The 15,303-nt window shown below is 50.8% G+C and overlaps 4 protein-coding genes across 4 annotated transcripts; 1 reads left to right on the top strand and 3 right to left on the bottom strand.

Moving 5' to 3' along the window:
* Positions 1–22: 22 nt before the first annotated feature.
* Positions 23–4,214, top strand: N7511_009286 (SKI complex RNA helicase subunit SKI2; the record flags this gene model as incomplete). Its single annotated transcript, XM_057131663.1, has 5 exons — positions 23–252; positions 323–2,879; positions 2,956–3,244; positions 3,296–3,483; positions 3,534–4,214. 5 exons carry the CDS (start codon positions 23–25, stop codon positions 4,212–4,214), a joined length of 3,945 nt encoding a protein of 1,314 aa, XP_056979651.1.
* Positions 4,215–6,311: 2,097 nt separating this feature from the next.
* On the bottom strand, positions 6,312–7,962 carry N7511_009285 (S-adenosylmethionine-dependent methyltransferase; the record flags this gene model as incomplete). Its single annotated transcript, XM_057131662.1, has 3 exons — positions 6,312–7,238; positions 7,293–7,589; positions 7,699–7,962. The coding sequence occupies 3 exons, from the start codon at positions 7,960–7,962 to the stop codon at positions 6,312–6,314; spliced, it is 1,488 nt and encodes a 495-aa protein (XP_056979650.1).
* An 827-nt stretch (positions 7,963–8,789) lies between these two features.
* On the bottom strand, positions 8,790–12,546 carry N7511_009284 (carbamoyl-phosphate synthase (glutamine-hydrolyzing) CPA2; the record flags this gene model as incomplete). Its single annotated transcript, XM_057131661.1, has 3 exons — positions 8,790–8,900; positions 8,963–12,018; positions 12,201–12,546. The coding sequence occupies 3 exons, from the start codon at positions 12,544–12,546 to the stop codon at positions 8,790–8,792; spliced, it is 3,513 nt and encodes a 1,170-aa protein (XP_056979649.1).
* A 1,004-nt stretch (positions 12,547–13,550) lies between these two features.
* Positions 13,551–15,149, bottom strand: N7511_009283 (uncharacterized protein; the record flags this gene model as incomplete). The annotated part of the gene is made up of 1 exon (XM_057131660.1): positions 13,551–15,149. The coding sequence occupies one exon, from the start codon at positions 15,147–15,149 to the stop codon at positions 13,551–13,553; it is 1,599 nt and encodes a 532-aa protein (XP_056979648.1).
* Positions 15,150–15,303: the final 154 nt, after the last annotated feature.

The following is a 15,303-nucleotide window of genomic DNA, read 5'->3' as shown; positions in this document are numbered from 1 at the left end:
AATATCCTAACTTGTTAGGATCATGACAGACTCAATCGCTTCCTCTATGGAACGATTGAGCTTGACTGCCAAGAATGTCAGCCCCGCAGCTTTCGAAGCTCGCCTAGCAGACGAGCAGAACGGCACCGTCGAGAATGTTCAACCTCGCAAACAAGCTCATCAGACCTCAGAGGAGTTGCTTGCTGAGCTTGAGCATGAATTTCTCACTCCATCGAATAAGTTCAACACCAAATGGCTCAACAATCTACAGAAGTACGTTCTTCTTTTTCTTTTTTCTGTCTGGCGGGCAAGCTGCGTTCCTGGATGCTAACAGCTTGAACAGACGATGGGATGTTTCAACGGACCATATAGATCTCTTCGAACTTGCCCCCACCCAATCCCGAACCGTCACTCGATTCACACGCGAAGGACTAGAGGGCCGGGTCACCGGTTACCACGAAGTCACCGTTCCTGCTGCCAGTGTCGCCACCGCTAAGAACTCTACAGCACTTACTCGCCGACCTGCTGGGCGGGCTGACTTCGTTCGAGGAGCAGCTGGCTTTTTCCCCTTTGCCCCCGGTGGCTTGGAGGGCGTTGAGGCTATCGCTGCGATGGAAGACGATTTTGAAGTTGCAGAGCAATCTCGTGGTGGAAAACAATCAGGTCTTGACCGCATTATCAATTTCGGTACCGAGGGCGGTCTTTTGACAACGGCCCCTGGCTTCGATCGCGGTCTCAACTTTGATGAGGTCAAGTCGAAAGACATTGAAGGTGATCAAGAAGTCGAGAATGCGCTTCTCCAAGAAGAAAGCAACCTTTCTGCCGACAAGCCTGATGAAAGCCCCGATGTTGAAGGTTCAAATACTGCAGTTGACGAGGATGTCTCTGACAATGACGAGGAAGAAGACATTGATGCTTTGCTGCCAGTCGAGTTTCCTGCACTGGAGCCGCGGAACCAGTTGCTCGCAGGAATCAAGAAAGATAAGGGCAGAGAATGGGCACACATTGTTGACGTCAATAAAGAAATCCCGAACTTTAATGAACTCGTTCCTGACATGGCCAGAGAATGGCCATTCGAGCTGGACACTTTCCAGAAAGAGGCCGTTTATCATCTTGAAGGCGGTGATTCCGTGTTTGTTGCCGCTCATACTTCAGCCGGAAAAACAGTCGTGGCTGAATATGCCATTGCTTTGGCTTCCAAGCACATGACAAAAGCGATTTACACCTCTCCTATCAAAGCATTGAGCAACCAGAAGTACCGTGATTTCAGAACTGAATTTGATGATGTCGGTATCTTAACCGGTGACGTCCAAATCAACCCTGAAGCAAGCTGTCTCATCATGACCACTGAGATCCTGCGAAGTATGCTGTATCGAGGTGCTGACCTTATCCGTGACGTCGAGTTCGTTATCTTTGATGAGGTGCATTATGTGAATGACACCGAGCGTGGTGTGGTTTGGGAAGAAGTCATCATCATGCTTCCCGAGCATGTCACTCTTATTCTTCTCTCTGCAACCGTCCCCAACACCTATGAGTTCGCCTCCTGGGTGGGCCGTACAAAGAAGAAGGACATCTATGTCATTTCGACCCACAAGCGACCTGTCCCACTAGAGCACTATCTTTGGGCCGGAAAGGACAAGTACAAGATTGTTGACTCCAACAAGAGATTCCTCGAAAGTGGTTGGAAGAAAGCAAATGATATCATATCTGGCAAAGATAAGATTGTTGCCAAGAAGGAGGCAGAGGCTCAGGCCCAGTCAGCTCAGGCTTTGGCTCAAAATCAGGCCCAGCGTGGTGGTGGTGGTCAAGGCAGAGGACGAGGCCAGCAAGGCGGCAGAGGTGGCCCACCTCCACGTGGTGGGCGAGGCGGAGGTGCTCCTCAGAGAGGTCGAGGACAAGGCGGCGGCGGTGGTGGAAGAGGACAACCCTCTAACCGCGGTACCGGAAACATTGCTCGAACCGGTCGTGGTGGTGGACGAACAAGTGCAGCACAAGACAAGAACATATGGGTACACCTTGTCTCTCATCTCCGCAAAGAGGATTTGTTGCCAGGATGTGTCTTCGTATTTTCAAAGAAGCGATGTGAAGAGAACGCCGATTCACTATCAAACCAAGACTTCTGCAATGCTACTGAGAAGAGTCTTATCCACATGTTCATCGAGAAGTCACTCACCCGTCTGAAGCCAGAAGATCGTGATCTTCCCCAGATTCTTCGTCTTCGTGAGTTGCTTGGCAGAGGTGTTGCCGTTCACCACGGTGGTCTCTTGCCCATCATGAAGGAAGTTGTGGAGATCCTCTTCGCCAAATCGCTCGTGAAGATCTTGTTTGCCACGGAGACCTTTGCGATGGGTCTAAATCTGCCCACCCGTACCGTGGTATTCTCTGGGTTCCGAAAGCATGATGGCAAGGGCTTCCGTGACCTCCTACCAGGTGAATATACCCAAATGGCTGGCCGTGCAGGTCGTCGAGGTCTTGACACTGTTGGTTATGTTATCGTCACGAACAGTGGAAAGGATGAAGCACCACCCGCCGGTGCACTGAAGAAGATGATTCTCGGAGAGCCCACCAAGCTGAGGTCACAATTCCGCCTCACATACAACATGATCTTGAATCTGTTGCGTGTGGAAGCACTTAAGATCGAAGAGATGATCAAGCGCAGTTTCAGTGAGAATGCTACGCAAGCTCTCTTGCCGGAGCATGAAAAGCAAGTGCAATTGTCTGAGGACAGTCTTGCAAAGATCAAGCGGGAGCCTTGTGATATTTGCGACTTGGATCTAGCCGCTTGTCATGATGCATCAATGGAGTATCAGAAACTCACTGCAGAGCTACATGCCGCTATGGCATCATCTCCTGTTGCGAAGCGTCTTATTGGAATGAAGGCCTGGGTTGTCTACAAAAAGGTGAGTTTGATTCTTGAGGTTTGATGATATCTCACTCCTCGAGGTATCATTTCGACAGGTACTAACTGTATCGCAGGATGGACTCCGCACTGCTGGCCTTGTCCTTCGCGAGGGAATCGCCGGTGGAGTTGGAGGAGCCGCCCCGTGTATTACCGTCCTTGAAGTCGGAACTATGAGCAGCAAACGCCATCCAGCTGACATTCTACCTTTCCTTCCCATGTTCCGTCCATACTTCCCATCACTGCCTACTTCCGCTGCTCAAATGAGCTTGAAAGTATGCAAAATTCCCCTTTCTGATGTCGAGTGCATCACCAACACTGTGATTCGGAGTGGAGGCCCTGTTTGGTATCTTAACATCAAGAAAGGTAAGTTTTCAATTCGACTACATGAGGAACAAATACTCACATTGCATACAGAAGCTGCCAAGTACGCCGATAGGGAATTGCACAAATACACCAAGTCGTGGACCAGCTCGGTCTGGGATGAAATGGACTGGCAACGGATCACAGAGCTGCAATTGCGTGAGCTCTTGGATAAGCGACAGGCTCAGGCGAATATTGTTCAGTCATGCCGTTGTCTCCAGTGCCCTCAGTTCTTGAAACACGTGAGCAAAAATCATGTCTCTTGGGCTGAGCTTCTGCTAACATCTAATAGTTTGAAATGCAACACGACGAATGGCAAGTCAAGGAGAACATCACGCAGCTGAAGCAGCTGATGTCAGACCAAAACCTCCAATTGCTCCCAGACTACGAACAGCGCATTCAAGTACTAAAGGAACTCGGCTTCGTCGACGACCAGTCCCGCGTGCAGCTCAAGGGCAAGGTAGCATGCGAGGTTCACTCCGCCGACGAACTAGTCCTTACAGAGCTAGTCCTCGAGAACGTTCTTGCAGAATACGAGCCCGAGGAAATCGTCGCCCTCCTCTCCGCATTCGTCTTCCAAGAAAAGACAGACAGCAAGCCTACACTTACCCCACGCTTGGACAAGGGAATGAAAGAGATCATCGCCATCGCCGAGAAGGTGAACGATTTCCAGATCCTCCACCAAGTCATCCAGTCCACCGAGGACTCGAATGACTTCGCCAGCAAGCCACGCTTTGGTCTCGCCGAGGTTGTCTACGAGTGGGCTAAGGGCATGTCCTTTAACCGCATTACCGATCTCACTGATGTTATGGAGGGAACTATTGTTCGCTGCATCACTCGTCTGGATGAGACATGTCGTGAAGTCAAGAATGCGGCTAAGTTGGTTGGTGATCCTAATCTTTATACTAAGATGCAGCAGGCACAGGAGTTGATCAAGCGTGATGTTATTTTCGCTGCTTCTCTCTATATGTAAGGTGTCTCACATGATAAATTGAGGGGATGGTTATATGCCTTTATTCCTAATTGGTCTACTCCCTGTCTTTTAGAGACCCTTGTATCTGTTGATGTATGGCAGCATAAAGAAATAAACAACAACTATTTCTAGTTCAATTATATGAAGTCTTGTAAAGTGTTCAATTTTCAATTTTAAATAAAACGTCAAAGTGCTGTAACAGTTGGGCGTTACGCTATGTGATATATATCTTGCTTTCCGGAGCATATGTTCCACCGCCACAGTACAATCAATTTGTTACAACTGTTCCGGCCAGAAGAAATATATACCCACTGCTAAAAAATCAAAAAAATCAAAAAAAAGTTCAAGGACCACACAGAGACAATGGAGCCATCCTCGGGAGTAAAAAAAAGAAACAAAAAGATTGGCAAAGGAGGGGTTCGAACCCTCGCCTCTTTCGAGACACGGAGACAAATGAAGAAACCTAAACCGTGCGCCTTAGACCACTCGGCCACTTTACCGGTCAAAGTAATAATCCGGAGTTCGGCATACATGACGCCTGAATTGATTGTTCGTTTCTAGCAATCAACACAGGAAAGAACGATACCACGTTGATTTTTCAAGTTTATATAGGTTCGATAGATGGTAGGGCTGGATGAACTAGATAAAAAAAATACTTCATATATACCTATTAGTCGGAGGTGTGTTTGTTTTCGCGAGATTCTAGTTTCATCGCATAGTATCTCGAGAAATTAGGGCTTCGTCCGCGGGTTTCGACGAGCTTCCACATCGCGTGACTGTTTGACCAAACCACAACAAGCCTACATGATAGGAGCAGGAGAGAAAACCAAGTTGAAAATGTTCAAATCACGCACGAGTCAGTCGACTCGTGCTAGGTCCATGCGATATCAAATATTAGGACAAGTCTATGAACGTCCATACCCATATACATGCACCATACACCATACACCCATATACTCCAACATAAATCCCACAGTACTCAAAACAAAACAATAGAAAAACAACAAAAGTTGGCCTTAACACCGGTCCCCGCCCTTTCCCCCCTCCTTTGTAGTAGAAGTAATGTCCGGTGGTCAACCTGGACGACAAAAATGCCACACATCGGTACCTTTGTATAAAGAAATATCGGAAACCCAGCAGCATGAACAGATGAAAGGAATCCCAGCTTATCAAGACTTACCTCATTCCCTCCTGATCCAGCAGCAGGTGCCAGACAGATAAAAGTTCCACCAAAGCAAGTTCAAGAAGAAGAACCCCCAGATGGATCTTACATCAGGCAGGCCAAGCAAGACTAAATCCAAGCATGAGATGGAAACAAGATGAATACGAGATGAAAGAAAAGTAAACCAGAAAACATATCACTACACCGCGGTATTTCTCACCGCAGTCTCGAGAGCAGCAGGGGCAGTAAGGCCCCCGGCGAGCCCAGATTGGGCCGCGTGCTTGACGAGCTGCCTCGCCACGAGCCTGGACTACGAAGCCCGGGAGTGGTCGATAGCTTGGGGAAGCGACGCCTCCATTGGAGTTGGCATTTTGATATGCTACAGCGGCCGTTAGGCTCGCTGGTCGGTACAAGGTTGCCAAGGCGGCGGGCAGGACACGGGCTAAGGGGTCAGTGGCCTGGGGGGGCTGGTTCGGTGGTGATGGCTTGCTCGGGGCCCTGCCCATTGGGGAAATCGGGAGAAAAACGGAAGATGCTCTCGTCATCCTCCATGTTGGATGCTTTGACTGGTTGTTTTCATGCTGGATCAAAGAGGGTGTTTGAAGCAGAATGGAAATGATAGGAAGAGGACGAGAGAAGTATTGGAATAGAAGAGATGAAAGTATTCGGGGGTATTATGCGAAAATAGGGGTCGCGACTTCTTCCTTCGGGGCCTGCTTGTTGTGTTGATGCGCGGGGGTTTGGTGGTTGACGGAATTTAGGGCTGCGGGAGTCCCTCACACTTACATAGTGCACTTTGTCTTTGTTGCAATGTTACCAAGTCTAGGACCTACTTTTACTACTTTATTTCGTCTCCTGCTGTTTGGGCTTGCTTATGTATATCAAAATTTGTATTTTTTGCCGTTATTACAACATGATATCAGCTATGACTTTCTCTACTCCTTCGCCAACGCTTGAGTGACCATTTTCTCCAGCTTATTCATCTCAGCAGCCAGAGAAGCTCGAGACTTGGTAGGATCGATGCCATTGGCCTTGAGCTCGTTGTGAACCTGAACAAACTGGTTGCTCACCAGCTTTCGGAAGCTAGGGACAGTACAGCTCTCCAGCTGGGTGCTTGTAAGTTCAGCAAGGATGTACCAAATCAAGTAGTGGAGGTTCAACCGGAAATCCTTCACCTGGACAGGATCTTTAGGGTTCGCCGAGAATCCATCCTGTGAGAGTAAAACCGTGAGTCGGACTAGACTCCAGGCGTGGATGTGTCGGATTGGGTGCGCCTTGTCGTAGACAACGGGGTCTATCTTCGTGTATCGAATGGCAGAATGGATGAAAGCCCGAGTGAAGTTTCCTTCGGTGAGCAGAGAGATAATGAGCTTGTCGCGAAGAGATGCGTAGGGCTGGCGCGTGAGAGGCCAGTTTCCGGTTTCGTGAAGGGTGTGCATGGCAGCTTCTAATTGTTCGATTGTGACTGAAGCTTCTGTGCTGGATGCAGTGGCTGTTTGCAAGAGTTGCAGGGCTTCTCGCTCGGCAGTCTCGAGAGGCGTCATGTCTTCGGGCGTCGAGATGAATTTGTCTTCCAGTGTGTCTGTACCCTTGGCACATTTGTTACATTGGCAATCGAAGAAGTATCGCTCTTTCAATTCGTTGCGGCGGATATCGTATGGTGTCGTGGTGTCAATGTATGAAATGAATATTTGCTCGTCCTTCTCAATGGGACGCATGGCTTTGACGTATAGTTCTTCCCCGTCAAATCCAACTGTGGCGTTGTAATCACAGCTGTGGTTGATCAAGCCGGCATATGGGTGTAAGTACAGACCGATGCGGTCGTACAGGGAGGTGGTGAGATTGAAAGAATTGAGGTCCAGCTATAGAATTGAATTAGTCTAATTCAATGAGAAGCACACGTTGAAAGGTATTACCTTGGCTGCATAGGTAGAAACAGTTGCTTCATCCACATCTGTACCGGAGTAGTTTTTCACAGCTCTTGCAGTCAAAGTGATCTTATCAAGCTGACCTTGACTCTCCTGGACCTCATTGATATGAGTTTCCAGATCGTCAAAGACCTTGGTCTCCTCAGCACTGTATTTGTTCTTTGAAGTTCGCAGCACTATACGCAACAGTGCACGAGCATTATTAGGCAGAATCATGGGCTTGAGATTCTTGAAAATAGGACATTCAAGCGAATGAGCAAATTTCCAGTCTTTGCTTTGACAGGCCTAGTCAAAACAGGTCAGCAAGTTCAATACGAAAGGATGCCACGGCCAAAATTTTAGAATATTCAGAACCTGAATAACAAAAGAACAAATCAACAAACCGGAAACTTACCCTATCACAATACTTGACCACTCGACACCCAGTACAAGCCTTCAATTCATTCCCAGTCTCCATTTGCCTTTTGCCAAAGCAGCCAGCACACGTGTCTTCAAGTCGTGGTGAATCAAGAACAGCCACAAATGGTGTTTTGATATGTAAAACATCTTCACCGGGCTTGATGTCGGTGGTTGCAAACAGACCGTTGCCCATGCCATTGGGAGTGGCACGGGGAACAGTCCTGGTTTCCACCGAGGGCAAAGAAATACGCGAAGCCATATTTGTTTCGTTTTTGTCAGGTTCCAGAGGACAACTTGAAGATATAAGAATCAGAGATCGTCGTCATCAGCGTGGGGAGGGTTCTTAGTCATCTTCCACAGAGGCGGTGGACCATCGAAGTTGTAACTTGCAGCCTTTCTTGATGAGTTTGGCTCGATTGATATGGGTTCAAATGGTAGGCTGTGGATTTGAGTCGGTTACGTCGTAAATTATCTTTGGTTTTGCGTTCAGGTTGCGTTCTCTCACAACCTTGATTGAATACGTAGTCACAATGCACAAACAAACTAGACAGAAATGTACGAGAAAACAGATATCGAACTGAATCTACAACTAAACATTATCTTACGAGAACCCAGCTCAAAACTCCAATAATCCATTGACGCTTGAATACACAACGTGAACTTATAAGGTACCCAATTTACTACCTGATCAACAGACCTCAACAGACCAAAGATTCGTCTTTAAAAAAAATGAAAATAGGACATAAGCGCTACACCACAAGAGTCCCGTCTCTCGCAGGAAATTAACAAAAAGGTAGGAAACGGCCAACAACTCGGAGGGCGATAAAAAAAAGACAAAGATATTCCAGAGTCCACGGGTCCAAAACACGCCGAATTGCACGCCTGCTATTGACATGTTTTGCCATCACTACACACCAGACACCATACAGTGGAACGTACATAGATTCTATATTGGAATCATGACGGGAAGACCGTGGTCATAGGGGATATCGAGGTGGTCCTAGGGATAGAGAGGGGTTGGGCTCGCTCTCTCTTTCTCTTTGCTTCGACATGGTGGGGCTTTTTTTTTGTGCAGAAAAAGGTCATTTACAGTGCCTTCTTGCCACCGGTGAAGTTGGACCAGGTGCGAACCTCGGAGGGGATCTCCTCGGAGAGGGGCAGCTTCTCGTTCATGCACTGAGCGAAAAGGGTGGCAGTCTAGAGAGTGGGTTAGTTATTTGGATGAGTGGCGGGGTGGTTAGGGAGTTGACTGAACATACCTTGGGCTCCATGAAGAGGGGAACAGAGAAGTCGACAGCGTTACGACGCATGACATAGTCCTCGTCAAGCTGGGTCTTGCCGCGGGTCTTGGCAAGGTTGAAGCAACCGCGGATGTCGTACTTCTGGAAGACCTCACGGAGAGCACGCTTGTCCTTCTTGGGGAATTCGATAAGCTGGACGGAGACGTTGTCCTTGGCGGCGGACTCGATGTGAGACTTGACCTCGGGGTTGACAGCGAAGAACTTGTAGCCGAGAGGGTTGAGGTACTCGACGATCTTGGCGAGGTGAGGCTGGGTAACGTCACCGCCGAGAAGGATACCTTCACCGGGCTCGGGCATGCGGAAGTTCATGGTGGACTGGAGAGAGGCCCAGTAGGCCTCAACGAGGTTCTTACCGAAGCAGGCAATCTCACCAGTGGAGGACATCTCAACACCGAGGAAGGGGTCAGCGCCGGCCAGACGGGTCCAGGAGAACTGGGGAACCTTGGTGGCGAGGTAGTCACGCTTCTCCTCCATGAGGTCAACGGGCTCGGGAACATCGCGGCCAACGAGGGCCTTGGTGGCGACGTCAATGAAGTTGGTACCCAAGACCTTGCTGACGAAGGGGAAGGAGCGAGAGGCACGCAGGTTGCACTCAATGACCTTAAGCTGGGGCTCACCACCTTCGACATCGGCCTTGATGATCTGCATGTTGAAGGGACCGGTGATGTTCCAGGCCTTGGCGACCTTCTGGGCGATCTCCTTAACACGGGCCATGATGGGCTCCTCGAGGTTGACAGGGGGCAGGACGAGGGTGGCGTCACCGGAGTGGACACCAGCGGGCTCGACGTGCTCGGAGACGGCGTGAACAAGAAGCTTGCCGTTGGAAGCGACGGCATCAACGTCGATCTCCTCGGCGCCCTCGATGAACTTGGTGATGACAACGGGGTGGTCGGGGGAAACGGCGGCGGCGTTAAGGAGCTTCTCCTTAAGCTCATCGACGCTGTAGATGACGTTCATGGCGGCACCGGACAGGACGTAACTGGGACGAACCAGGACAGGGTAGCCGACGGAATCAGCGAAGGTCTCGGCCTCGGAGACGGAGGTAAGCTCCTTCCAGGCAGGCTGGTCAACACCGATGCTGTCGAGGATCTGGGAGAACTTGTGACGGTCCTCAGCCTTGTCAATGTCCTCGGGGTTGGTACCGAGAATGTGAGCACCACCGGTCTGCTGGAGACGGAGGGCAATGTTCTGAGGCAGCTGACCACCGACAGAGACAACGACACCGCTGGCGGCCTCGAGCTCGTAGATATCCATGACACGCTCGTAGCTGAGCTCCTCGAAGTAGAGCTTGTCAGCAGTATCGAAGTCAGTGGAGTAGGTCTCGGGGTTGTAGTTGATCATAACGGTCTTCTTGCCCATGTTGCGGAGGGAGAGAGTAGCGTTGACAGCACACCAATCGAACTCGACGGAGCTACCGATACGGTACACACCGCTACCAAGGATGATAGTTCCGTGGTCATCGAAGGTGACATCGTGGGAGGTAGCGTTGTAGGTAGTGTAGAGGTAGTTGGTATCGGCAGGGAACTCGGCAGCCAGGGTGTCAATCTTCTTCACCCAGGGGGTGATGCCGAAAGACTTACGGCGGGCACGAACATCGTCCTCAGTAGAACCAACGAGGAGAGAGATCTGCTTGTCAGAGAAACCAAGCTTCTTGGCCTTCATCATGATCTCCTGCTTGACGCCGAAGAGGCTGCCAATCTCCTTGAGCTCGTTGTTGCAGTCAACAATGTTCTGGATCTTGTACAGGAACCACTTGTCGATCTTGGTCAGGTCGTGGACCTTGTCGACGGAGTAGCCCTCGTGGAGCATAGCCTGGCCAACGGCCAACCAGCGGCGGTCGGTGGGGTTGCGAAGGGTCTCGTCGAGGTCCTCGAAGTGGTCACCCTGGAGACCAAGGTACTTGGGGTCGACCTGACGGATGGCCTTCTGGAGGGACTCCTCCCAGGTACGGCCAATAGCCATAACCTCACCAACTGACTTCATGGCGGAACCAATGTCGCGGTTGACGTGCTGGAACTTGCTCAAATCCCACCGGGGAATCTTGGTGACAATGTAGTCCAGACTGGGCTCGAAGTTGGCAGTGGTAGTCTTGGTGACGGCATTGGGGAGCTCGGGGAGGGAGTGTCCCAGACCAATCTTAGCCGCAGTGTAGGCGAGGGGGTAACCGGTGGCCTTGGAGGCCAGAGCGGACGAACGAGACAGACGGGCGTTCACCTCAATGACACGGTAGTCAAGTCCATCGGGCTGCAGAGCGTACTGCACGTTGCACTCTCCAACGACACCCAAGTGACGGACGATCTTGATGGCAGCGGTACGGAGCATGTGGTACTCCTCGTCAGACAGGGTCTGACTAGGGGCAACGACAATACTGTCACCGGTGTGGATTCCGAGAGGATCGAAGTTCTCCATGTTGCAGACGGTGATACAGTTGTTGTTAGCATCACGGACAACCTCGTACTCAACCTCCTTCCAGCCCTTGAGAGACTTCTCAACGAGAATCTGGGGAGAGAGGGACAGAGAGCGAGAGGACAAGTCACGGAGCTCATCGGCATTGTTAGCAAAGCCGGAGCCGAGACCACCAAGGGCGTAGGCAGACCGGACGATAATGGGGTATCCAACCTGCTCGGCGGCCTTGAGGGCTTCGTCGACAGTCTCAACGGCAGTCGACTCAGCAATGGGAATGTTGATCTCGTTCAGGGCCTGAGAGAAGAGGTCACGGTCCTCACTGGTCTCGAGAGTCTTGATGCTGGTACCGAGGACCTTGACACCGTAGCGCTCAAAGGTACCCATGCGGTTCATCTGCACACCCAGGTTCAGGGCGGTCTGACCACCGAAGGTCAGGAAGATACCATCGGGACGCTCACGCTCAATGACGTGGGTGACATATTCGGGGGTAACGGGGAGGTAGTAGACTTCATCAGCCAGCTTGTGATCGGTCTGGATAGTCGCGATGTTGGGGTTAATCAGGACCGAGTGCACACCGGCTTCCTTGAGAGCCTTCAAAGCCTGGGAGCCTAAGCGACCGAGAGTTCAAGATTAGTTACTGCCATTCACAATCATTTTGTTGGGGAACCATGTAAATTCTCTGTATTCCCCACAGAAAGGCTTTGTGAGGACCACATTGACACCCCATGGGGAACCACCAGAGCCATTCATCCCAGGGCCACACAATCGTCCCCAATTGATTCCCACGTACCGGAATAATCGAACTCTCCGGCCTGTCCAATGCTCAGACCACCACTACCAATGACAAGGACCTTCTTGACATCAACCAGGCCGCTACCGGTCTTGACCGCACCACTGGCGAGGTAAGACTCAGCAGTGGGGGGCTTCTCAGTAGTGAGACGGCGCAGGCTGCTGGAGAAGGAACGGAGCTGCTGAGAGCGAGCCGTGGGGATCTTCTGCAAACGCAGAGCGGAGGCCGTCGAGCGGACGGGAGTCTGGGAGGAGAATGCGCGCAACGAGAGACCGGAACGGGTTTCAGCGAGGCAGCGCTGGCGCAGCAGGCCAGCCGCCTGGCCACATCGAGCACCTAGAACCATTGCGCACTGCACCGCTCGAGCGGAGAAAGATCGGTTCAATTGCGAGGGTGATGTGTAGGAGGTGAGTCGACACTTTGCCGGGATTCTTTTTTTCCCCCTCTGGCTCGCTAATTGGCTCGCACCCTTCACCGTATAAGGGCTCCACTCTACCAGATACAGGCGTAGGAGAGCTTGGGAAGAGGCAGGAGAGAGTAAAGAAAGAGAAGAAGTGGAATTAAAGGATTTGAGTATAAGATTTAATATAAAAAAAGTAGTTGGAAAGCCAGTGGGAATTTTTTCTCTTTTTATTAGCCTTTTTTTTCTTTTTTTTTTTCTCGGATGAGTCAATCTGGAGGTGGAGCTGGGGGGACTATAACGCTCGGGGAACAGTCTGATATATATGACGTTGTTCTCTCTATTCTATAAATTGAACCCTATATCACCTCTGCGTTTCAACTGAAAAGTTCTGAATCAATTGGCAAGTGGAAGCACAAAAAAGCAAAGCTTGTGCGCGAGTATGATCTGCATGCCGATGCCGGACCTCAGCGCTGTCGACCGGGTGGAGCTCTGGCTTATCTCTCGACTTGAACGTCACAAAGATGATCTAAATCGCTGGCTTAGGGCCAATGGCGTGAAAACTCTGCGGATTGGTCCAGACTAGAGCATGGCAAATGGAGCAACAAAGTACTGTTTTAGCTAATTCCGATTGAATGTGAGCAAGGTCCAGACCGGACTCCTCATCTTAGCTCCAGATAGACTGCATTTGCTTATTATAACTACAAACCAAAATGACATCGTTGATAGCCATATATACAGACTCATGTTGCACTTCACGGTACAGCCAGGCGACACAATTGAGTTTGATACTGCATGAAGATCCTCATGAATTCTGCGCCGGCTAGCTGCCGGTTGCCAAGACTCGAGTTGACAGGGCCAAATTTCAAGCAATACCAGGAACCAGTAGAGCGAATAACAAGTCCCAAGGGGGTATATAAGGGTGTTGAAATTGCACATTGGAACACATCTCACTCGACACCTACGGCTCCATGTAAACCTGACCAGGGACCTTTCGGTCGCTGCTCGATCCGAGACCCACTAGCCTTCGGCAGCCCTCTGGAGCGAGGTTCGGAGGCCCAGAGAACCCCATCCCGTTCCCGTGCCTGGCCCATGACCTCATCGAGGTCTTGATTGAGAGTTCCGTATACTGTGGTGAGGGTCTGGCGTGCATCTTGAGCAACTTCAGTGCCCAGTGCAAGTTTTTGCTGCACAAATTCTCGTTCGTTGGTGGCTGCTGCATCCGAGGCAAATGCCCAAGCCTCAGCGAGAGCGAGAACCTCATCGGTAGGCGGTTCTGAAGATTGCATCTGGGGCCGAGAACTCAGGGCGGACACCGCGTGCTTGAACCGCGGCTGTCGCACGGGGATTGGATATTCGGGGAGTAAGTGGGATTCGTCACTGAGGCGGTTAAGAACGCGGAGGGTTGTGGACTTTTCCTTGGCGAGTAAGCCAGACAGATAGGTTTTCTGCAGGGCCAGGGCCTTGTGTTTCTTTGCTAAAGGCACTAGGTTTTCACTGGTGTACGAAAGGACATCAATCGGGTTTGGTGGTGGTACCTCCGCGGTAGCGAGCTCGTTCTTGTAGATTGATCTGGATAAAGACTTAGGTGGCCCAGTGGGTGGTTGGCACGCCATGGATGCGGCATCAAGAAGCTCTCGCCGTGCTTGTACATATGCAGCATATTGATCTGCAATCTGTTGTTTGCGCTCCTCAAGCTCGCGCTGGACTTGTTCAATTTCCTCGGCAGGTAGGTCCTGAAGCACACTTTCATCTGGATCTCTCTGGCCAACTAGCCGTTCTTCGACCCACTGAACTAGCTCATCACGGGTCTTTTGTAAAGCTTGAGCCTTGAGCTCGGGCGAGATTTCACTCTGAGACTGAGATGCATTTCGTGCTTTGGCTTTCTCGAAAAGTAGCTTCTCGCGATCCAATTGAGCTCTCGCACGAATCAAAGCCCTCTCAAGATTGTGTACGAGTTCATCCAAATCCGTCTCCGAGCCATGACGACCCGCTTCAACCTCGGGCAATGGCAATTGTTCCTGTCCATTCTCAATCTCCCCCAACCCAGTTGTGTCTCTCGTCTTTAACTCGTCAAGGTAATGTTGGAAGACTTGCAGCTTGGTATGTCGCCGCCGATCGCGTAGGAGGGTAAGGTATTCACGGAGTTCGACGCCGGGTTCTTGCTGATCCCCATCATCAGCCGGGCGATTATGTGCGTTCCTCTGCTTTCTCAATGAGGCAACATTATCAGCGGCCACAGCAAAGTCCTTACGAGCAGCGACATTTGCCGCCAACGCTTTCAAATAGTCCTTTCGTAGTCCGTGAAGGTCGCTAGGGATGCGCTTCACCGCCGTGACGGTATCAGGTGGTACACATAGGGCGAGGTGCGACTGAGCAAGGTGAGTCGATTGGTCCTCATCAAACACGATCAATGATCGGAGATAGGACGTCAATGCCTGGCGGATCTGACGGGCTTCCTGACGGGACTTGACGTAAGGAGCGAGCGGTTTCACAACGGGTGGAATGTGGGTAGGGGCAGAGTCGTTGGGTAAGGCCATGGCGTTCATTGGCCCCGGAGGCTTTGCACACTTGGGGTGGAATATGAGAGACAAACTGAGACCTCGATAGGTCGGGCTTTCCTGCCTCTCGCAACAAAGGAACTTGACTGGCAGTTGTTGTGCTGCTTGCCAGCTCCAGGGCTTTGATTGCAGATTACGTAAT

This window comes from Penicillium nucicola (assembly GCF_028828085.1).
Source record: "Penicillium nucicola strain IBT 29836 chromosome Unknown utg000010l, whole genome shotgun sequence".
NCBI lineage: Eukaryota > Fungi > Ascomycota > Eurotiomycetes > Eurotiales > Aspergillaceae > Penicillium > Penicillium nucicola.
The sequence above is the reverse complement of the archived record's forward strand: the minus strand, read 5'-3'. Positions and strand labels throughout refer to the sequence as shown.